Raw genomic sequence first — 24187 nt, 5'->3', positions numbered from 1 at the left:
CTTAGCCATCTTCACAGAAGTCTTGTGTATCTTATCAAATTCATCATAGCCATGGACTTCACAAGATACTCTGTCAAAAAATGTGAGCAGAAGAGGGCACGGGGTTCACTGGTTTTCCAGAGGACTCAGCCTTGCAGCACTTGACTCTACTTATTTTGAGACTGAGGGAAAGTAAATTCTATAAATAAATGACAAGAAGGATTAATTCCTGACTTAGCTTGACAGACATCTGTGACCTTATGAATGAGGTAAATCTTTCAACTCTAGGTCCTACGGACACTCCATTTTGGATTCCGCTGACCACCTGTGTGCTCTCGGAACCAGAGCACTTTTAGAAGAGAGAATTGGAGCAACGCAGCTATGTCAACTTTTCCAAAGTGGGAGAAAGATTTTCACAGGTTGGAGGAAAACTACAGATATCTCATGAAGGTTACTTCTGTTCAAACTGAAACGTGGATTTATAATTCTATGCTACCTTACATAGCACAATGTTGACAAACCTTGCTGACAATGATCTCAACAGCTGGAGGATAAAGGAAATAATGTAAAATGAACTAAACAGTGTCAGGGAAAACGTCTCGTTCCTTGGAGTAGATCTCTGTTTTTCCAAATGTGGTATTCTTACTCCATTTGCCACAATTATCACCATGAATCAGGTTTTCAGCACTAGTTGTCATAATAAATAAAAGTTAAAACAGACAGTTTAAAAACAAGTTGGCATGCGTGCTGCCTGCCTTGTCAAAAGCCACTGCACAATTTCAAATACCTTTTCAAGCTAAACAAAAGCAGCTCTCTCCTTGAAATTTATTTTGAGTATAATTAAACTAATCTTTTCATTTTATTTCTAAAATTTGCACTCATTAAAAAAATTTTAGGAAGTGGCCTTTAATCTTTGCATTTAAATGATCAGATCAATTGGTTAAAAATATTTTTCTAGTCTGTCTATAAAACCAATCAACTTATGATGCTGTAAACTAAATGCATGCAAAATCTGTATATGTTTACATACATTATTCTGGAGGAAAAGATTAAGAACCGCTGCTCTAGAAGGCCTCTGGTTTATTTCCTTTATTACAGAGCTCACGTAGAATATGATGCTCTCACTGAGTTCTGAATGGCTCAACCACTGTAAGGCCACTGTTTCCTGTCTGACTTTTATTAATGCTGCTTAAAAGTGTATACATTCTACACACTGCCTACACACTGTACACACAAGTGGATCCATACTAAACCTGCAGCATAAACTACTGTACTTGAACTACGCTTTTTTTAGAAAAACGGCAAACACGCGTTTAGTGACTTCCAGTTAGACAATTCCCAGGACTGAGTGACAATCCCCTTTCCTTCCATAAAACACCACCACACACTGTACGCCTGTAACTGTTCACCTGTGCACTTCTGCCCCATGCAGTTCAGCTCTGCTTCACATCAGTCACTGATACTCACTGCCTTACCTGTTTATGCCTGTCGTATATATTCTTCTTCTTACATAATTTAACTAAATATCACATAACCACTGAAACATAAATGTGAAAAGAAAAAAATGAAGTTGAAAGCTTTGGAAGAACTAGATAAAAGCAAGACACTTAAAAGGAACTGCTGAAAAATTAAGTGTGGGTGAAACAACTGTAAAAGGCTAGGGGAGAAAATTAGAAAACATCTAAAAGGACTTTGTACTCAGAGTACTTCAGATGTGTCTGCGTCTCACTCCACTTTAAAGAGTCCGAAACTTAATTTTAGATGATACATTTCAAGTGTGGTTTATGCAAAATAAACCATTGTTTAAGAAACTATTCTCAAAGAGTCTTGTGCCTACATGCACAGACTGGCTGTGAATATATATTTATGTGTTTTAAGTGAAAAGTAGTATGTTCAAAGTATGTATTTTTATATATCCTTTTGAAATAATTTTCCCCTTTAACCAGTGTTTTTGGATTAACCACAGCACCGACTCATGTCATATGAGAGTTTTCCACTAACTAAAGGGTCACATTCATCACTGCTGGAATTCACCCCTCTCATCCTTCCAGATTACTGGAATCTTGTTGAAGGGTGATTTGACCAGCAGCCAGACTAGCTATGCCTCCTAGCTGCTTTCACCCTCAATCTGGTAAATATATCTTTCGTATTGTCATCTAAATTGTTGATAAAAATATAACCCTTCTGGCTCAAAACATTGGATTTTCCATTGCTCTTAAGATAAAGAGAATCTTTACCTAAATTATCTAGCTTCTACCTACCTTCCTCTATCTTCTCACCATCTCATTTTGCTAATTCCTTCAGACATTCAGCCTTTCCTGACATCTCAGACGAGTACAATTCCTCTAATTTTATGCTCTCATAACACCACGCATTCTCTGTCACAGAAATGATCAGAAACATGAATTTTCATTTATTTGTGTGATTCTTCATTATCTCACTTCCACTGGACTATAAATTCCACAACATCATGGATTACTTCTGATTTTACTCACTTTGTATCATTAGCCAGTAACTCTGGAACTAGCACATCATGGAAACTCAAATAATGTTGAATTCAGGAAAAAAACAACAACAAACAAACAAGCTGGCAAACAGGAAAAGACCAAAGAACGAGCTTTACAGCATAGAGTGAAACACCTCTTTTCAGTTGACAAGTTTGATCTAAAGTTGAAGGAACCAGCAACGCAGATCCATAGTCCAGAGCTACAGCCAATTCTTTCCAGTTAGGGAAGGAACAATGAGCTTTCATGAAGTAATTCCTCTTCATTTGTGTATGAAACATGATTCCTGGCAACATTCCCTGGTGAAAGTTTCTTGAAAAACTTAGCTGTCACCATTCTAGAACAGGAAAATATCTTAACATAGTGACATCTATATATGGCCACTGCTTTGTCATCTGCCACAACTATGTAAGAACTAATTACAACGCCTGGCCACATCCCTTCCTCATATATAATTTAACTTGGGGAAAGATTTCTATCTTTCCACATGTGATATGTCCTGTGCACTGACAGTCCACCTGCCTTCCCCCTCCCTCTTCCCCTGTAGAACTTCATTTGCCCCACGACAGCAGTGGCAGAAATGGAACTCTAAATTCCATTTGTCCTGCCCTTAGAAATTGGCTAGCAGAATGTACATGGTAAGTGACACGAGAAGAGTACATATCAAGCCCCTGAAAAGCCACCATCATCAAAAGGATTCTCAGAGAAGCAGCTTCACGTCAGTGTTACTACAGCACAGCCAGGCCACAGAACGAAAACACTCGGGGCGCAATGGTGAAACTGACCATAACTTCTAAAGACTCATCTGAAACCTGATTAATTAGACGTCAGAATGGAAAAGAAACATTACTGTCCATCCCAATAATTCTCTACAATCCACCCTGTGTTAAGACAGATCAACAAAGAACACCTCACTTGGACCACAGACATTGCTCAATTTTACTCAGAAAGACTTTTAGTAAATTGAGGTTTAATCTTCTGTGTGTCACTTTTTAAAGAGACTACATAAAATAAAACAGTTTTTTCAAGAACAGGATCTTTTGTCAAAAATGCTATTCTTGTATTATTTAATGTCCATGATATGGGAGCCATTTGATAACTTCAGTGTTTGTTGTGAGTGTCTCTAGACCAGTTTTTTCAAACTGTGCACTGTGACCCATTAGTGGATGATGATATCAATTTAGTGGGTCCAACCAACATTTTAAAAAACTAAAATAAAACCAAATATACTAAAAGTGTTTCATGAAATTTGTTTCCTCCCCCTCCTCCCTTTCTCTCTCTCCATCCCTGTTCCTTCCTCTCTCTCTCTCTCTCTCTCTCTCTCTCTCCACACACACACACATACACACACACACACGTTATACAACTGTAAACAAATTTGGAACATGGGAGGGGGGATAAAAAGCACAGTACAGAATAGTTAAAAATAGACTCTGGTGCCAGACTGCCTGGGTTTGAATCCTGGATATGTTATTTAGAAACCTTGGGCAAAATAGTTAACATAACTGTGTCCCAATTTCCTCATTAGGGATAGTGATAGTTCCTTCATCACATGGTTTGGGGATTAAATAAATTAATATAAGCATAGAATAGGGCCTAGCACATAACAAACATTATGTAAGTGTTAGTGGAGAAACGTGTGCTGTCTATATGTCTATACCCACACATAAACACACATTCTGAGCTGCAATATAAAAATGCATCTGTTTCGTCCTATGGGTAATAGTCAAAAAAGCTTGAAAGCCACTGTTCTATTGAATTTCTATGCCTTCCTTTTAAAAAAAAAATTACGTAGGCCAAAGAATTTTCCCTTTATTCCTACCTTTTAGTAACCTCAGAGTTAAATTTAAGACTCACTCACAGCAACTGTCTCACTCCCGATGTCTATAATATTGATTTCACTGTCCTTTTATCTGGCTTTTGTTCTGTTTTCTTTTTATTTTTTAGGTTCCTTTTTCCCCCATCTTTGAAAACGCCTTTAAATCTCTGAAAATCGGTAAAATTTAAAACACTGTTAAAATGTACTTGATTTTTATGTTTATCAAACAGAAACACTGATTCCTAAATTCCTTTACATGACAGATATTTTAATTGCAAACTAAATTCCAAATATTAAAGAAAAAACTGATTAAACTAAGTATTTCAACATAATTTTGAAATAAAAGAGGAGAGAACTTTTTTTTCATTAGCTACCGTTGCCAGGATTTGTAAAATCATAAAAACAAAATTTCTCAGTTAATAAAGGTAAACTGATTAAAATAAATTATTCTTCTAACACATAAGGAAAAGATACGAACCCAAAACATGCTTGATTCAATGCATATATGCTAAAAGTAAACAAAATAGACAGTAAAAGCATGTGAAATCATAGGCAATAACTTTTATGAAAGAGACTGAGGCAGGCCATTTGCTTTAGGCATAAACATTTGTATCCTCTTTAGAAGATACGTAATAGAGAAGATCTGGAAAAGACATCATAAAAGTGCCAGCATTCTAGATCTAATCCAATTTCAGTTTTTAAATTAACCAGGGCCATTTGACTCATTGCTTAACTACTTTAATAGTCAAAAACAGTTGTGCAGTTGAATCAGGAACATAAATCAGTACATTTTCTCATGGACAGTGACAGCTTCTAAGAAAAGATTTAACATGTTAGAAGGTTGAAAATGAAATATAGTTATAGGACTAACTATCTATGGGTTCCACTGTGCATACAGCATTAGCTTGCATAATTAAGGACTGTGTAATGATCTGGCTGACCACTTTTGAGGTCTCAGACACAGCTAAGACCACATGCATTAAGCCAGCTCATAATTACATGTATGTACGTTTGTGGCTGAGGCCAACTTCTATCTCCATATAGGTGATCCATGTGAAAAATGGGCCATTTCTTACCCCTGGACCCAAATGACTTGAAAACTAAAGATTCTGGTCAAGCAGGAAAGAATAAAAAGCTGCAAAGGAAACCATGTCCTACTGTGAGATCTAGACTTGGAAATGACCACCATGGGTGTGATTACCAGAGGATCTCACTGACAGAAAAATGCAGGAAAACAAAGAAATAAGGACAAGAAGCACATTCCTAAATTGTTCTGTTTATACCTCAACAAACAAGTTGCTTTCCTAGCTGAATAGTTATGTCTTAATGACCAGCATTAACGACCACCTGTCATAGATGCAAAGAACGGTGCCCTCCCAAGTCACACCTTTACAGGCTGGTACACCCATACCGAGCTGCTAACAGCCCACAGCTGCCCTCTTCTCTGGGGAAAGGCCTAAGGTAGAGAGTTACAACGTCACCTGGGAGGTTCCATTCCACCATTCCCTACCACCCCACCCCCCAGCAGCCTGCAGCCCATGACTAATGGGTACAAAAGGCTTGCTCCTCTGTCTTGCTCCAAGACTTCCACAGGTTCAAGCTGAATCTAGACCCCAGCGCAGACCACAGGCTGCTTAGGCTCTCCCCTGGCTCTGGCTGCTTCCCTCACTCTCGCCTGAGAGCGTCCTGCAATAAACCACGTGGCTACATCCCTGTCCCGGGCTCTGCTTCTAGCAAACATGACCTAAGACAGCGTCAGTAAGAAACTGGATTGTATTTACACCAGGGAGACAATGGCAACCAACATCTTCATATGGAATCCTCTTTTGATTATGGCGTAAAACATCACAATCATTTAACCTCTCCGAGCTCCATAAACACTGTAGGCTTACACTGAAGCAGGGTGGAGTGGGTATACACAGATGCAAAGTTATAAACTTTTTTTGAATGACAATTTTGACAATTTAATGAACACATGCTTTTAAAAGTACTATTTTAATAGGGTTACTTTTCAAATACCTAAGAGAAAAAAATGACAAACGATGACTAAGTCATCATATTTTTTAAGAGTCTTTTACATGACTCAATCAAACTTTTTCCCCCTTTCTCGCATCACCAAAAAGTAGCTGTCTTTGAGGTCTACTGCAATGTCTAGCACCCTCTAGTGGCAAATTGCCCAGGAGAAGTAGAATTATGTCTTAATAAATAAAATGTGTTTCTGGAAAGACTACAGTAAAGAAAAAAAATTTTTTTTCCTTTTTAAAGTCTGTCCTGTCAGGGACGATTTCCAGGGACTAAAGAGTAATGAGTATTAGAGTCAACATGGTGAGACTAGCACTTGAGGCCGGGTGAGCGACCCAAACATAGTCTCTACTAGACAAAAAATATTTCCACAGAATAACTTTAGAGATCTGCTGTTGATTAAATGACAAACAACAACAAAAAAAACCCACCTGATAAGGAAAAAGTGACCTTGTTATGAGGGCACCAGGGACAGGCAGGCACAAATGGCTGTTGCTCATCAGACATTACTGGAGGCAAGGAAGGCATTTTGAATTTCTATGCTGTGCCAGCATTCATTCCCAGGTTTCATAAACCCAGGAATCAGGCCACATTAAATGAAGACCAGATCCACATTATTGAATTTGTAAGTTTGTATGTATTAGGTTGGAGCAGAAGTAATTACACTTTTTGCAATAATTTTTAACCTTTTAAACTGCAACTTTTTGTACCAACCTAACAATATATCTTTTCTTTTTGAATGCTCACTATTCTACCCCCAGCACCCAAAATAGTACTTTCCTCTTGATAAATCCATGTGAAAGTGAATTCCAAGAGCAAGGGGAATGGACTGAAAGGTTTTTAGAAGTGACACGATCAAGCCTGCACTTAAGAAAGATCACTCTGGCTGTCGTGTGGAGAATGGACTGGGGGAGACCAGCCTCAACCTGGAAGGTCTTTTGGTAGATGCATTTCCCTACTGTTGGACATATTTTATGCTTTACGATAAAATATTTGTTAAGAAATGACATTCACTTATGTATCAAGCTAATCTGAGACCTTAGTAATACATTATATTAACTCTGTTAGAAGCTGGGCTTCTCTCCCTTTCAGTTACATAAATAGCTCAAGTGTATATAGCATTTACCATACCAGGCAATCTAAATGTTTTATTACTTGTTTTATGTATATTTTAGTATAAGATTGTTAAAGTAAAATACAGAAGGCTTGCTAAGAACCTAAAATGTTTGACTAGTTAAGAGAAGACAAAGAATAAGAAAGAAATACATGTTCATTTGGCATGTTATTTTTAAGGTAATATACAAATCAACGTCTTATAAATGCTAAGAAAATGGCAACATTTCATTTATGAAATAGTTTTTCATTTGTTAGATTCTCATTACTAATAGAAATATAACTTTAGTTGAAATTACTCCCACATATGCTGAGTGACTATGTGAAAAAAACTAATAAATCTATTCTTATGAATAAATCCTAAATAATGTTTTCTAAATTATGGTATAGCTTTACAGTGGAGTTCCCTGTTCAATAAATAACCACAACTGATGGTTATCTAGCAATTAACAATTCACATCCATTATCTCAAATCTTGTAACAACGTTGTGACATAGGTATTATTAACTCATGCCAATAGGGACATAGGCTCCCGGGGTTCGTATGATTTACCCACGGAATGCAAGTAGGCAACGAGAATGTCAAGGTTCAAACCTGAGACCTCTAAGTCATCCTCGATACCCAAATACTTCACAACTGTGAATGTACCAAAATTGAAAGAAGAAATCAAACTCAGCTGTACCCTTTACAGTTACACAGCAAATTTTATCTTTTTTTGTCATAATAACAAAAGATCTCCAAAGTATGGATCATGTATGATGAATAAAGAAAATTCAAAGAGAAAGTCTTTTAGCTGAGACCTTCATGCTCCGCTTCACTAGCGTCAGAATTACTAATGAGACGTTTGAAAACTTTCCTCTAGATTTGGACAGAGGTCTCAAAGAAAGCAAAATGGTTGGAAGAAAGGCAGCAGACATGGTAAGGAGTGAAATATAAACAGAACCATTATTCCCACAAATAACCCAATATCTATCTCATCCTGAAACAAAATAATTCTAAAAGATGAACCAAAGACATTTCCTGGATTTGGGAGTATCAATCTCAAGAATAATGCTAGAGACAGAAGCATGAATTATATACTTGTGAGACTATTATTATACCTCATACTGTTATGGATATGGGGAGGAGGCAGGACAACAGGGCTGGAAAAACAAACAGGGATGACCTTAAGAGGTTCCATCCAGTAGAAAAACAGCAGACGTGCAGGGAAACTCAGAGACCACTCAGTGCTGTGTTCTCTGCAAGGGAGTTTCAGTGCCACGTTCAGAGAATGAAGCAATCTGGGCAGGACGTGGACAGGCGGAAAAGAGGAGGCGTGCTAAGGTGGGAGAACACGATAAGGCAGAGCATCAGAGGACGGGAAAGTACACATAATTGTAGGGGAGTCAAAGAAAATTCACCAGACTAGAAAGCAGGTGGAATATCAGGGTAACTGGAGAGAAATGACAGGAGAAAACAGAGCTAAGCCTGAAAGCGAAGAAAGTATTTGGACTTGAATAATTAACTGGGGAAAAAGGCACTATGAGTTCTGAAACAGAAGAACAGAGCAATAATGTTGCCTTTTAACGAGGCTGCATATTATTTATAACAGAATATGCATAAAATTGAAGAGAGAACTTGCAGAACGGCAGCCCAGTTAAGAAAACCCTAATAACAATGCATGTATAAGGTAATATGAGTGATGGCACAAGGAACAATAAAGGTAAATCCAAGGGTCATTTTGAAGGAAAAGTTATAGGATTTTTGTGGGAAACAAGAAATAAAAAGGTCAAAATAGAGAAGAATCAAAAATGATTTCCAAGCTTAGAAAACTGATCAACAAATCAGCTATAAGCCACAAGAAACAAGATAGCTAAAAAGAGAAATAAATTGAAGCAAAAGAGAGATCTTTTTAATGAATATTACATGCACTTAAGTATCACATCAACAAGCAAATCTTTCATATTCCAATACTCCATAAAGTCTTCAAGATAGTGGATGAATAGCATTTCTTCTAGTTCAAAATATATAAAAATTAATTCATCATAAGAGTTTTCAGTTTCACTTCCAAAGAAAACCTGACATGACACATAAAGACATCTGATGAGACTTTTCTATTATCCTAAATAGTTCATGTAAAAAAAAAAGATCTTAAAAGGGTTATGAAACTGAAAGATTAGTGGTGAAATTTTTGAATAAAAATTGAGATTTTATTATATTCATAATAAAAGTTTCCACCTACTCCATTTAGTCATCGAAACTGATTTTAAATACAGAAAAACCTACAGTGACATTTCTTAATTTTTCCATCTTCTTATAAGCAAATATACTGTAAGCTGACAAAAAAGGAATAGCAGTATCTATGGCTAACAATAGACCAATTATAGAACAGCAAAGAACCATGAAATGGAGATACAAAAGTAAAACATTACTCTTCCCTCACCTTTGCAAAATTATCTTAAAGACCTGTGATCAAACCACTCAAAAGGCCAAGGTAAATAATGAGACAAACTATTAAATGTGTTGAAAGAAAATATAAGGTTTGGTTTTATAAATTTGATATTAAAATTTCACACGTGTGAAACTGGCCTATAATTTTCCTTCCTCATACTTGTTTTGTTTGTTTTTGGAATCAAGGTTATAGTACTAGCCTCATACAATGAATTGGAGGAAATAATCCCACTTTTACTGTTCTCTTAGTTTGTGAAAGATTAAAATTATCTATGCCTTTAATGTTTGGCAGCACTCATTCTTAAAACTGCAGCAAATATTTTCCTAGCAGGAAGATTTTTACTCACTGACCAATTTCTTTACCAGTTATAGGACCATTTGGGTTTTCTATTCTTTTTTCAACCATTGCGGTAATTTGCACATTCAAGATTTGTGTGCATGTTAAAATTTGAGGAACACTGCCTCTGAACATTACCTCCTACGATCTCCCAAATTACATGCTATTTTTGTCCAATATTTCAGCTTTTTTTAACCCTACAATTTTGACATTACAACTTTGGTTTTACAGAGACAGTATTGTTTAGATTTTCTTTACTCACCAATTCTTTCTGCATCTCAGAAACTCTCCTGAGATCACTTTTCTTCTCCCTACATCTTTTAGAAATTATTTTAGTGAGGACCTATTTATTGGCGGAAAACACACTCAGCTTTTTGTATGTCTGAAAATGTCTATTTTGCCCTCGCTTCTGGAAAATAGTTTTGCTGGGTATAAAATTCTAAGTTGACGGTTTTTTTCATCTAGGCATTTTGCAGATATTCTTCCACTCTCCTATGGCTTTCACGGTGGTTGTTGAAAAGTCATTAGGTAATCTAATCATTGTTCCTTCGTAAATAAGGAACTGGATGCTTTCAGGGTATTTCTCTGTCTCTAGCGTTCATCAGTTTCCTTAAGAAGTATCTATGTAAGAATTTCTTTATACTTGCCTGCTTGGGATTTGCTGTTTCCTAAATCTGTGAATTCATATGTTCAATCAATCCTAGTATATCCTCAGCTATTGTCTCTTTGGATAGTGCCTCTCCCTACTCTATCAGCTACTTCTGGGATTCTGATTAGACAAATTCATATCTTTTCTGTCTGTCCTCTATATCTTAATCTCTTTTTTATACATGTCATCTCTCTTTTTCTCCATTCTATATTTTGCATGTTTTCCTCAAATCCATCTCCCAATTTCCTCATTCTCTTTTTAGATATCTCATCTGCTAGTAAACCACCTACTGAGTTTATGGTTTATATATTTTTTTCACTTATAGAAGTACTACTGATTCTTTTTCAAACCTGTCTGGTCATTTTGTAGCATGCCTCGTTCCTTAACAATCAACTCTCTTTTTAATTTTAAAACCATATAAACATGCATATATGTCATATTGAATAATTCCAAGTCTCTGTGAGTCTAGTTCTGCTATGTATTGTTTCCACTTCTTTCACTCACAGTGCCTTGCTTCTTGACAGTAAGAGCATGTCTGTAAAACTTTCTTTGGTGCTTCTTGAAGATCTGCATAATAGTTTATATTTCCAAAAATGATTTACATTTGCTTTCACTAAGCACCTGGGAACTACCAACTAAATTCTTACTTGTTTTTGTTCTTTGGGATCACACAAGTGTATACAAATTCAAGGTGCAAACCTGCTTGATGCCTGACTTATGTTGTGAATGCTCAGGAAAGCCTTTCATTTAATTTTTTATTCCCTTCACCCAGAGCCAATGCCAAGGCAGAAAGGTTTCCTCTCCACCTCCCTTTGCAGGCTGGAATTTATTTTTGTCATTTTGTCTTTTACTGGGAAGTAGCATTCTCTACCATTTGTGAGCCTTAGATGTTGTCTCCCATACCAAGCATGTAAATGGAAAATCCCAAGAACTAGCTCACAGTTCACTGGCAGATTTCCCCAGCACAACCTCTGCCTTCAGGGAGCTTATCTACTTCTCTAGATTCCTGCTCTCATTTTCATTAAAAATCCCAATAAGGATTTTCCTTATTCTTGCCAGTTGATATATACAGTTGAGTACCTTTTTAAGGTATTTTATCCAGCACTTCAGGAGTTTAAATGAGGAGAATTTTCCAGAATATATAAGCAGTCATCTTATCAGAAAGAGAAAATAAACTGCCTTTCTATTTCTACTTATGTATTTAGAATATACTGCTAAATATAAAATTGACAAATCAAGGAACACAATTAGTTTCCTGGCTTTTGGTTACATACTATAAAATTCAGTGATAAAAATTAATTAATATTAAACTTTAATAGTGTGCATGAGAAGATCTGCAGATTCTATGTCTGTTTCACTATAGAGAGTTATGTTACTATTGAATAAAAGTTTTGGGGCTTTGACCATATCTGAAATAAAAGATGATCTTAGTCTGAATTTTTATAACTTCTTTTCTAAAAAAAATTGCTACAAATCTATTTTAAAAATAAAATCAATAATAATTGGATTAATGAAAAGCATAACAATTTGCTTTCTAATATTTAAGAATTTTACAGAAATCTCTTACCATATGGAATGAGTGTACTCATTTATTCATTCCTTTATTCACTCATTCACTAAATATTTATTTAGAGACTACTATGTGTAAGGCATTACTCTTGAAAACTTAGCTGTTGAGAAAATTTCTATTTATCCAAATCCTATTTTTCTGGTGATTTGTATTATTGAATTAAGAGATGAATTCTGATTGAAATAAAATAGGCCAAGACATTACAAAGTTCTCAAGGAACATAGATTGTAATTTAAGTTTAAACATATAATATTCTTCTGTCACAGATTTCTTACTGTCTTACAAATTGCTATACCTCACCTGCAGCAAAAAAAATCATTCTTTTTTTAAAAAATTTATTGGGGTGACAATTGTTAGTAAAATTACATAGATTTCAGGTGTACAATTCTATATTACATCATCTATAAATCCCATTGTGTGTTCACCACCCAGAGTCAGTTCTCCTTCCATCACAACATATTTGATCCCCCTTACCCGCATCTCCCACCCCCCCACCCCCCTTACCCTCTGGTAACCACTAAACTATTGTCTGTGTCTATGAGTTTTTATTTCTCATTTGTTAAAAAGATCATTCTTATATCAAGGATCAGTTAAAAATGGAATAAACTTAAGAGGGAAGTTATACAACCTTGCATTCAAAATATTTAAGTATGCATCATTTCATGTAAAATAGCAGAAAATGGGAAATGAGTGAGTTGACCAGAATGATTTAATTACTTAAGGAGGACATTTCATTCTTAAAAACTAACCTTGGCCACTTCACATCCAGTAGGATGACTACAACAAAAAGTTAGAAAGTAGTTAATAATAAGTGTTGACAAAGATGTAGAGTTATCAGAGCCCTCATACACTGCTGGTGGGAATGTCAAATGGTGCGGTCACTTTGGAAGACAGTCTGGTACTTCCTCAAGAAATTAAACATAGAATTATCATTTGAAACAGCAATTCACTGCTAAGTATATGCTCAAGAGAAATTAAAACATATGTTCGCACAAAAACTTGTACACGAATGTTCATAGCAGCATTATTCATAATAGCCAAAAGGTGGAAATAACCCAAATGTCCATCAACTGGTGAATAAACAAATGTGTTATATCCATACAATGGAATATTATTAAGCCATGAAAAGGAAAGAAGTACTGACTCATGCCACAACATGGATGAACCTAGAACATATTATGCTAAGTGAAAGAAATCATACACAAAAACCCACATATTATGTGATTCAATTTATATGAAATGTCCAGAAAGGACATTTAGATACAGAAAGTAGGTTAGTGGTTGTTTAGGGCTAGGAGGACGGTGAATTTGGTAAGCAATAATTGCTAAAGTGTTCATAGTTTCTTTTTGAGCTAAGGAAAACGTTCTAAAATTGTGGTGATGGTTGCACAACTCTATGAATATACTAAAACCACTGATTTGTACACCTCAAATGGGTGAACTGTATAGCATGTAAATTGTATTTTAATAAAGCTATTAAAACATAAACCACAGAGATGAAACAGATTCTGTGGCTCTAATATAAGTTGACCTGAACAAAGCAGATTCTGTGGCTCTAATAAAAGTTGACCTGAACAAGCTTTTGACAAGATGGCATAGACGCTATTTCTGAGGGAACTATGTCACCACAGGACTGTGACCCTTTCCCCTTTGAGGAGATATTGTCTTTGGAATAAGAAACAAAGGGAGGGATAAAGGAGTTATTATGATATTTTGAAAGCATGATTTCATAGTGACAGAGTGGGGTGGGATAGTTTTTGTTTTGTTTTTTAAATACATCTTTGCAAATGATCTGAAAGAGAGAATGCACAATAAAGTCTCCAAGTTGAAAATTACACTATACCCTTCCTGACATAAAATACTTAGTTGATGAGAATGAACCATAGGGCTCAACACAGGCAGCGGTAAAGGCTGGCTCTACACAACATGCTAACCAGGGAAATGACGAAGACCTTGTATGGCAAGGCCCAAGGCATGAAGGCTCATTACCAAATGACCTAAAGACATAGTACATATGTGAACCTGAACACATGCATACCCATGAGCATGCTAGGGCAGTGGCTGGGATTGACTGTGGAAGTCCAAAAGAAAGGATTTTTTTCTCCAGCTAGAAGGCTTGGCACTTCGGAAGGTACGGGAAATAACCTCGTATGGAGAGCAGCAATCTATCCACCTGGGGCTGGGAATCTAGGAAGGTAGACAGGCCCCTGAGAGTGTGAAGCTAAACTTTAGTGGGGAAGAAGAATGGTCTGTCCTCTGAGGTGCGCTCTCCCCTTCCAGGGAAAGAGACAACAGGCCTGCTGAGGATGGACAAAGAGAAGGAAAAAGTCCTGCTTTTTCCGTCTGCCTGAAGGAAGGAAAACGAAGCAGCACGTTCTCAGCAGTGGTGAGTGCAGAGCAACACATTCCAGGGGGAAAGCTGAAGAGACAAGGTGCACGCCTGACAGGACCAGCTCCGGAACTGGTGGGCCCAGTGAAAATGAAAGTGTGGGGTGCCTTGTTCATGAAGTATTTACAATTTCAGAACAGTGAAAGCAGAGCATGAAACCAAACGTGGGGCTCTTCTAAGTGTGGGATCTCTGCAACTGCCCAGGTTGCACACTCATGAGGCCCTGAGTGTCAGTAGTGGCAAAAATTCAGAAGGCATAGAAAAGTATAAAGCAGAAAAGTCAAGATTACCTAAAATTCCACCGCCCAGGGACAATCACTGTTATCATTTTGGTGTACATCCCAGAGATTTTTCTATATACATATATACATATAGATACTGATTCATACAATTCTTTATGTTACGGAAATGGTATATTGTACATTCTCTTCTATAGCCTTTTCTTTAACTTACTATAATATGGAGAGCTTTCAAAAATATTAGTAAATACAGATCATTTCAATCTTTTGTACAGATTATAGGGCATATACATCCATGTTCCATTTAACCGAACTCATATTGTTAGCTTTCTGAAGGATCTTGAGTTTTTAATTATTAAAAATTATTATCACTGAATATCAAGGAAGTTAAGTGAGGGTTGAATGAGACAATCAGTATAAAGCACTTTACACAGTACTTGGCAAGTAACAAGTTTTCTATAAATGTTAGTGATTTTTAAAAATATTGTCTCTTATGTAAACATTGAACTAATTTACATTCCGAACAGCAGAGTAAGAGAGATTGATTTTTTTCTAAATCCTTGCTAATTCTTTTAAATCTTTCCTTTTGTATATCTTCTATGATTCATTTGTTCATGTTCTTTGACAGTTCTCTGACTGGATTCCTTATGCTTTTTCAATTTCAGCTGATTTCTGTGTTTGGGATATCAATCCTTTGTCATAGGAATAACAACTATCTTTTATTTTTTAAAAAGAATTAACTTAAGACTTACCTCCAGTTCCTAGGACCTTCAGGAGCTCGAAATTTTCAATCCCCACCTTCTCAGCATGTCCTGTTAAATTGGCTAAAAAACAAAGAGAAAAAAGAATTAAGGGGACCAGCAACAGGAAGAGGATTGTGAGATACGAGCAATGTTTTGTTTGACTTGGGGGGCCAGCAGTATTCACTTGATAATTAATTGTTCAACTGTACAGCTATGTTCTATGCAATTTTCTGTATGCTATACACTCCAATAAAAATTTTTTTTAGAATTTAGTAACTATATATCATGTGTATCAAGGTTAACATAAAAATAAAGTGACTATTGAAGAATAGAATCCAAAAATAAACAAATTCTGATATGCAGATAGATATGTAAAGAAAAGTGGACAGACTTAGATGTATTCATTTATTCAACAAATATTTACTAAGTGTCTAGTAAATGCCAACACCAGGTTATAGACTGGGTTCTACTCGCATTTCAGCCACTAAGCACCTGAGCATGATTTAGCCTGCGTTAGTCACCTGGCCACCCTGTGTCTCAGCTCCCTCATCTCTAAAATGAAAGCGTTGGTCTCAGTAAACTCTAAGATCTCTGCCAGCTCTAAAATTCTAGGACTATGTTTAAAAATACAAAATTCTTCAAAAATATGTTCTGTCCTAAATAAACAAAATAAGGTTATCTTATTAATGCGCATTTTCCAAAATACATTCCATTGAATTCTGGTCCTATCCTATGAGATGTTACTATGTGTTATGTTTGGGGGAAAAGTGCTTTCACGTTGAATAAATTTGAAAATTGTTGGCTTAAACAAAGTTAAATGGGTTTCTTCACTGCTGAACTTCACAGATTATGTGCCATGAAAATATGCATGTGACTCTTCAAGACTGAGATATTACATTTGACAAATTTACTGGACCACACAATTACGTTTTATGGCAATACCTACTGATATTATGTGAACCAGTATTCCGTAGATGTGGTTAAGGAGCCTTGGTCTAAATCCTAGGTCTACCACTTAAAACAGGGGTGTCCAAACTTTTTTCAACGTTTTTTACCAAGGGCCATATGCGGTAAAATACACAAACAGCTGGGCCACTCACTCAAGGTGAAGTGCGTATTGCCTCACCTGGTTTATTTAAGTAAACTAAATATATTTTTGGAATTTGCTGCGGGCCAATAAAAAATGGATTGCAGGCCGCAGTTGGCCCGCGGGCCGCAGTTTGGACACCCCTGACTTAAAAGCTGCGTGACTGTGAACAAATTAGTTAACTTTTCTGTGTCTCAGGTCCCTCTAGTGTAAAATGGGGATAATAAAAATACCTACCCTCAAAGCATATTGATGTCTACAGTAGACTTTGAAATTCATAAAAAATAAAGTGGATAATGGATGAATACTAAATACGAACAGATATGTGACAGAGCATTACAACAAAATGTTAATTATAGAATCTAGATAGTATAAGGGTGTTCAATATATAATTCTTTCAAATTCTCTGTATGTTTGGAAATGTCCATAATAAAATTTGGCAGAAAATAAAATACCTACATCACTGAGTTATGATGAAGATTAAATAAGATAAAGTTATACAGTGCTTGTTCACCAATAAGCCTTATTATAAATGTTTATAAACAAAGTAATGCTTTGGGACTATAACTTCAAGAAAATTTATTTTCAGATTCAACTAAGAACTTCTAGAATTAAAAGTTTCAGGGGATAAGTAATTTCAGTGTCTTTCCAAAGTTTAACTAAATGCATAAAAAAAAATTTTAATTGAGGTCAAAAGCACATAACAAAATATGCCACCTTAACTATTTTCAAGCGTGCAATACAATGGTGTTAACTACATGAGCATTGCCTGCAACAGATCTCTGCAACTTTTCCATTTTGCAAAACAAACTCTTTGTCCATCGAACAACAACTCTTTTCCCTCTCCCCCAACCCCTGAGAAATAGCATCTACTTTGTTTCCAAGAGTTTGACTATTGTATTAATGCATAATTTTATAGTGGGAACAAATCAGTGTTACATGGCCCAGGCCTTGAGCCCACATTGACATCAAACAGACCTACGATGAATACCAAAAACATAGGTAGTATCTTAAAGTAAACACACAATAATAGTATATCCTCCTGTAGTATGTAAAGCAGGTTATGTTATAATAAAAGCCAAGCCCATCGGAAACCACCACTTTTGAAATATTGATGTGGCTCTCTTCTAATTGAATGTCAAATTCTGTTACTTCATTATGCAAAAAAATTTTAAACTTAAGACATCATTAAAGAGTCATATGTCGAAAATGTTACAAATTATTACTCCTGGTTCTCACTATTAGAAGTCTTCTTTTATTTACTGTGAGACACGTAAAGGCCCAGCTTTCCAAAAGCACTGCTGTCTTTGTCCTCTATTTCTCCCATAACTGTATTTGCAGCTACATTAGGACAACAAGGAGCTATCTTTCGATACACAGCCACTTCAGCCTTTCTTCACACACACAGAATTGCTTTCATAGGAAATTACGAGATCACAGATCAATTCCTCCTTATTCTACAAAGTAGACCACCTAGGAAACCCTGGCCATTCACCAAGATCTTTCAGATGATCTGTGAAGGGCTGATTTTGTTCATCATCTACTACCTCTACTATTTGGTTCCTGACATAAATTAACACGTTACCTGCAAGGGGAACTCAAGGCTTCCCCAAACTCCTACCCCCTGGGGAGAAGAATGGACAGGGCTCAAGATGAAGGGAACTGATGGCACCATCCGTACTTGGGGGACGGGGAGGTGGTGAAGAGTCCAGGTGACGAGGTTAGCTCTGGTTTCTTCAAGGTATGTTCTCTTTGGATTCTCCTCTCTTTGGCCAACTGCTGAGAGTTTATTTCATCTGTGTATTGCTTTTCTATAAAGATTGTTCCCAGGTGGCTGGTGAGGTAAGGCAGAACTTGAGAGAGGTTCTTCCCTTCCTCAAACCTCAAGTTTTCCAAGTCCTAGGAAAACCCAAAAACGCTGGGCTTGAAAAGAGCTTACTTAGCCCTGGGCTCATAAAAACATGTTCTTTTTCACCCCGAGTTTCTCCTAGAGTTTATCCTTCTTGGCCTTTTCTTGCTTAAGAACGATGAGACTCCAGTGAACAAGTTTAGTATCTGCTCAGGACAAAGGGACTGATAAATCATAAGCAGATCCACGTGGACCCGCTCAGTTTACCAAGGGCAAGGTTTCAGTTTGGGGTCAGGCACCAAAGATCGAGCTTGTCATAATGTACTCATTGACTTCCTTTTGTCTTCTGTCTTAATCTCATTTGGGGACCAAGCAGCGGTAACTGCAAGAGAACAGGACACAGAGATCGTAATCCTCACTAGTCCTCAAAACTATTATCTGTGACTGTCAGACAACATTCCTTTGCTTCATGTCTTTCACTGTGAAGATATGAAAAACAGTAACTTTTTTATTTTAAAAAATTAATTACAATTTCACTAGTGCTGAAACAAAAACAAAATCATTCACCACTGAACCCTGATTTTTATTTTATTTTCTTATTATTTTGCTTTTGAAGTGCTGACAAATAGAAGCAAACCATTCATGAGTCAATTTTTTGCTCAAAGGGAAAATTAACTGAAGATATTTGAGCACTAAATACCTACAAAGAACATTTTTAAGTTTGATTGAGGCATAACTTACATACAATAAAATTCACTCACTGAATTGAACAGTTTGATGAATTTTGGTAATTGTGTACACTCATGAAATCTCCACCACAACCAAGATATAAAACAGTGCCATCATCCTGAAAATTTTCAGTATGTCCTCTGGAAGCCAATACCTTCCCAGACCACGGGCTCAGACAAGCAATGATCTAATTCCAGTCACTGTAGTTTTAACTTTTCTAGAATTCCATATAAGTGAAACCATACAATACATAGTTTCTTTGCATTCAACTTCATTCATTTAGCCTAATGTTTGTGAGTTTCATCCAGGTGTGTGTGTGTGTGCTCGTACTTTATTCTTTTTTATTACAGAGTAATATTCCATAGCATTGATATACCGTTAGTTGATGGATTGGCAATGTTGGTCAGATTTACATTATGTGCAGTTTGGGGCTAAGATAAAGAATTTCTGTGGATACGTTTTCATTTCTCTTGGGTAAATACCTAGGAATGAGATTGTTGCATATACGGTACGTCCATATCTACCTGTGTACCATACTATTTTATTAAAGTGGTTCTGCTATTTTACATTCCCACCAATAATATGTGAGAAGTCCACTGGCTCCACATCCTTTTGAGGAGTTGGGAATATCAGACCTTTTAATTTTAACCATTTTAGTGGGTGTGAAATGGTACCTAATTGTTTGTTTCCGGACTTTATTTTTCAGAGTAGTTTTAGGTTCATGACGAAATTGGGCAGAAGATACAAGATTTCCCATAGACCCTCTGCTCCCACTCATTAATAGCCTCCCTCATTATCAACATCCCTCACTGTCATGGTGCATTTGCTATAATTGATGAACCTACACTGACATGTCATTATTACCCACAGTCCATAGTTTACATAAAGTACACTCTTGGTGGTGTGCATTATGTGGGTTTGGACAAATGTATCTGCCATTACCATATCTGGCATTGTACATTGTAGTTTCTATGTCCTAAAAATCCTTTGTGCTCTACCTATTTATCCTTCCCTCCCCACAACCCTTGGCACCCACTAATCTTTTCATTGTCTCCATAGTTCTGCCTCTTCTAGAATGTCATATAGTTGGAATCATACAGTATGCAGACTTTTCAGATTGCCTTCTTTCACTTAGTAATATGCACTTAAGGTTCCCCCGTGTCTTTTCATGACTTGATAGCTCCTTTCTTTTTAGTGCTGAATAATATTCTATTGTCTGCATGTGACACAACTTATTAACCCATTCACCTATGAAGGACATGTTGGTTGCTTCCAGGTTGGGGCAATTATGAATAAGGCTGCTATAAGCATCCGTATGCAGGTTTCGGTGTGGACATAAGCCTTCAATTCCACTGAGTAAATACCAAGTGACAAAAATGCTGGGGCATGCTGTAAGGGAATGTTTAGTGTTGTAAGAAACTGCCGAACTTTCTTCCAAAGTGGCGGTTCCACTCTGCATCCCAAAGGAAAATGAGGCTCCACATCCCCACTAGCATTGGGTGTTGCCAGCATTCTGGATTTCCCTGATAATACGATGTGGAACATCATTTCAGATGCTTATTTGTCATCTGTGTATCTTCTTTGGTGAGGTGTCTATCAAGTTGTTGGCCCCCTTTTTAAAATTGGGTTGTTTGTTTTCTTATTGTTGAGTTTTAAAGGTTCTTATATATTTTGGATAATAGTCATTTATCAGCTGTGACTTTTGAAAATATTTTCTCCTGGTATGTGACTTGTCTTCTCATTCTCTTGACATTGTCTTTTGCAGAAAAGTTTTTAATTTTAATGAAGTCCAGCTTATCAATTCTTTCTTTCATGGATCGAGTTTTTGGAATAGTATCTAAAAAGTCATCACCCTACCCAGCCGGAGTCATCTAGGTTTTCTGTTTATGTTTCAGGAGTTTCATTAGTTTTATATTTTACATTTAGGTCTGTGATCCATTTGGAGTTAATTTTGGGGATGGACGTAAAGTCTGTATCTAGATTCACTTTTTTTGCATGTAGATGTCCAATTTTTCCAGCACTATTTGTTGAAAAGACTTTCTCTGCTCCATTGTATTGTCTCTGCTCCATTGTCACTTGACTTTATTTACGGAGGTCTATTTCTGGCCTTTCTATTCTGTTCCATCAATCTGTCTATTCTCTCTCTAATACCACACTGGGTTGATTACTGCAGCTTTACAGTAAAGTCTTAAGTTGGGTAGTGTAAGTCTCTGCCTTCATTCTTCTCCTTTAATATTGTGTTGGCTATTCTGGGTCTTTGGCTTCTCCATGTCAAGTTTAGAATCAGTATGTTGATATACACAAAGTAACTTGCTTGGATTTTGATTGGGATGGCACTGAATCTATAGATCAAGTTGGGAAAAACTGATATCTGACATTACTGAGTCTTCCTATCCATGAACAGGGAATATATCTCCATTTATTTTGTTCTTTGATATCTTTCAGAGAGTTTTGTAGTTTTTCTCATATAGATCTTATACATATTTTGTTATATTTATACATAAATGTTTCATTTTGGGGGTTGCTAATGTAAATGGTATTGTGTTTTTAACTTCAAATTCCACTTGTTTATTGCTGGTATATAGGAAAACGATTGACTTTTGTATATTAAGCTGGTATCCTACAACCTTGCTATAATTGCTTATTAGTTCCAGGAGTTTTTCGGTCTATTCTTTCAAATTTTCTACATTGTCAATGTGGTTTCAATTTGCATTTTCTTGATGACGAGTGATTTTGAGTATCTTTTCATGGGTCTATTGGCCATTTGTATATCTCTTTGGGGGACTTGTCTGTTCAAATTTTTTGTCCATTTTTTTTTAAAGTTGTTTGTGAGTTACCTGTTTAGTTGTAAGAATTCTTTATACAACTCGAATTAAAATACTTGGTCAGATGTATGTCTTGCAAAAATTCTGTAGCTTGCCTTTTTAAAAGCAAATTTTAAAAAAAATAATGAAGTCCATCTTATCAAATTTTTTCTTTTATAGTCTATGCTTTTTGGATTCTGTTTACAAAATCCTTGCATAAGCTAATGTCACATAGATATTCTCTTATGTGTTCTTCTAGAAGTTTAACAGTTTTAGCTCTTACATTTAAGTCTATGATCCATTTTGAGTTAATTTTCTTCTATGATGTGAGGTAAGGATCAAGAATTTTTTCTCATATAGATTTTTTTCTCATATAGTTGTTCCAATACCATTTAACAAAACCCTATCTTTTCACCATTGATTTATGTTGGCTCCTTTGTCAAAATCAATTGACCACATAAGTGTGGATTTATTTCAAAACTCTCTATTCTGTTCCAGTGGTCTACATCTAGCCTTATGCCAGTAGTTTACTGCCTTGGTTACTGTAAGTTTTGCAATCAGGTAATATAAGTCTTCCAACCATGATCTTCTTTTTCAAGATTGTTTTGCACTTTCCCACAAATTTTAGAATTAGGTCTTCAATTTCTATTTTAAAAAAAAGAAAACCTGCTAGGATTTTGACTAGAGTGTTTAATCTATTCACATTTATTTTAATATAAACTGCTAGGCTAATAGTTTAATCTATTAACATTTTAATGTAATTATTGATATGGTCGATTTGGATCTACCATTTTATTATTTGTTGTTTTTTGGTGTGTGTTTTTTTAAAAGATTTTATTGGGGAAGGGGAACAGGACTTTATTGGGGAACAGTGTGTACTTCCATGACTGTTCTTTTTTCCAAGTCAATATTGTTGTCTTTTCAATCTTAGTTGTGGAGGGTGCAGCTCAGCTCCAGGTCCAGTTGCCGTTGTTAGTTGCAGGGGGCGCAGCCCACCATCCCTTACAGGAGTCGAACCAGCAGCCTTCGGAGTTAGGAGGAGGGAGCTCCAACCGCCTGAGCCACCGGGCCAGCCCCTTATTATTTGTTTTTAACTTGTCTTTTCCGTTGTTTGTTTCCATGTTCATACTTCCCCATCTTTCAAAAAATCATGAGTGCTTTTTAGAATTTCGTTTCAATTTCACATTGACATTTTAACTTTATTTCTTTGTATTAGTGTGTTGTTGCTCTAAGGATTACATATACATTTCTTACTGTTCATAGTCCTGTTATAATTAATACTGTACCATTTCACTTAAAATACAGAAAACTTGCAATCATCCATTATGGAATAGTTGTTATATATTATATAGGACAACATCGTCTACTCATGCTATAAACTGCACAAGACAATGTTATAAGTTTTGCTTATATGATATGATTTATAAAGAAATTAACAGGAAAGAGACTTTTGCATTTCTGCAGATATTTATCATTTTTAATAATCTTTCTTTTCCAAGGAGCCAAAATTCCATCTGGTATCATTTTTCCTCAGCCTTGAAGAATTTCCTTTGATATTTCCTGTAGTGCAAAATTCTCTGAGTTTTCCTTTATCTGAAAAAGTTATTTTTTGTAAACCTTCTTTTAAACTTTTCTTATTGAGATATAATTCCCATACTACTCACCCTCTTAAAGTGTATTATTCAGTGGTTTTTAGTATATTCATAAGATTGTGCCATCATCACCACTATCTAACTCTGGAATCATCTTCATTCTTGAAGGATACTTCCCTGTGATATAAAATGCTGAGTTGACAAGCTTTTTTCTTTTCTTCCAGCACTTGAAACATGTTTTTTCACTCTCTTTTGGCCTTCATAGTTTCTCAGGTGAAATCAGTCATTAAATAGATCACTACTTCTCTGAAATGTGTCATTTTTCTCTTACT

The 24187-nt window shown here is 36.1% G+C and overlaps 1 protein-coding gene across 2 annotated transcripts in view; it reads right to left on the bottom strand.

Moving 5' to 3' along the window:
• The window catches only part of RPS6KA5 (ribosomal protein S6 kinase A5), a 168664-nt gene that overhangs the window by 100768 nt on the left and 43709 nt on the right, over nt 1–24187 (bottom strand). For both annotated transcript variants that reach the window (XM_019745027.2, XM_019745046.2), the window contains exon 2: nt 15804–15875. In XM_019745027.2, coding sequence (XP_019600586.1) covers nt 15804–15875 — 72 coding nt within the window. The remainder of the gene's footprint in view (nt 1–15803; nt 15876–24187) is intronic.

Source organism: Rhinolophus sinicus, linkage group LG03, assembly GCF_036562045.2.
Source record: "Rhinolophus sinicus isolate RSC01 linkage group LG03, ASM3656204v1, whole genome shotgun sequence".
Classification (NCBI taxonomy): Eukaryota; Metazoa; Chordata; class Mammalia; order Chiroptera; family Rhinolophidae; genus Rhinolophus; species Rhinolophus sinicus.
The sequence above is the reverse complement of the archived record's forward strand: the minus strand, read 5'-3'. Positions and strand labels throughout refer to the sequence as shown.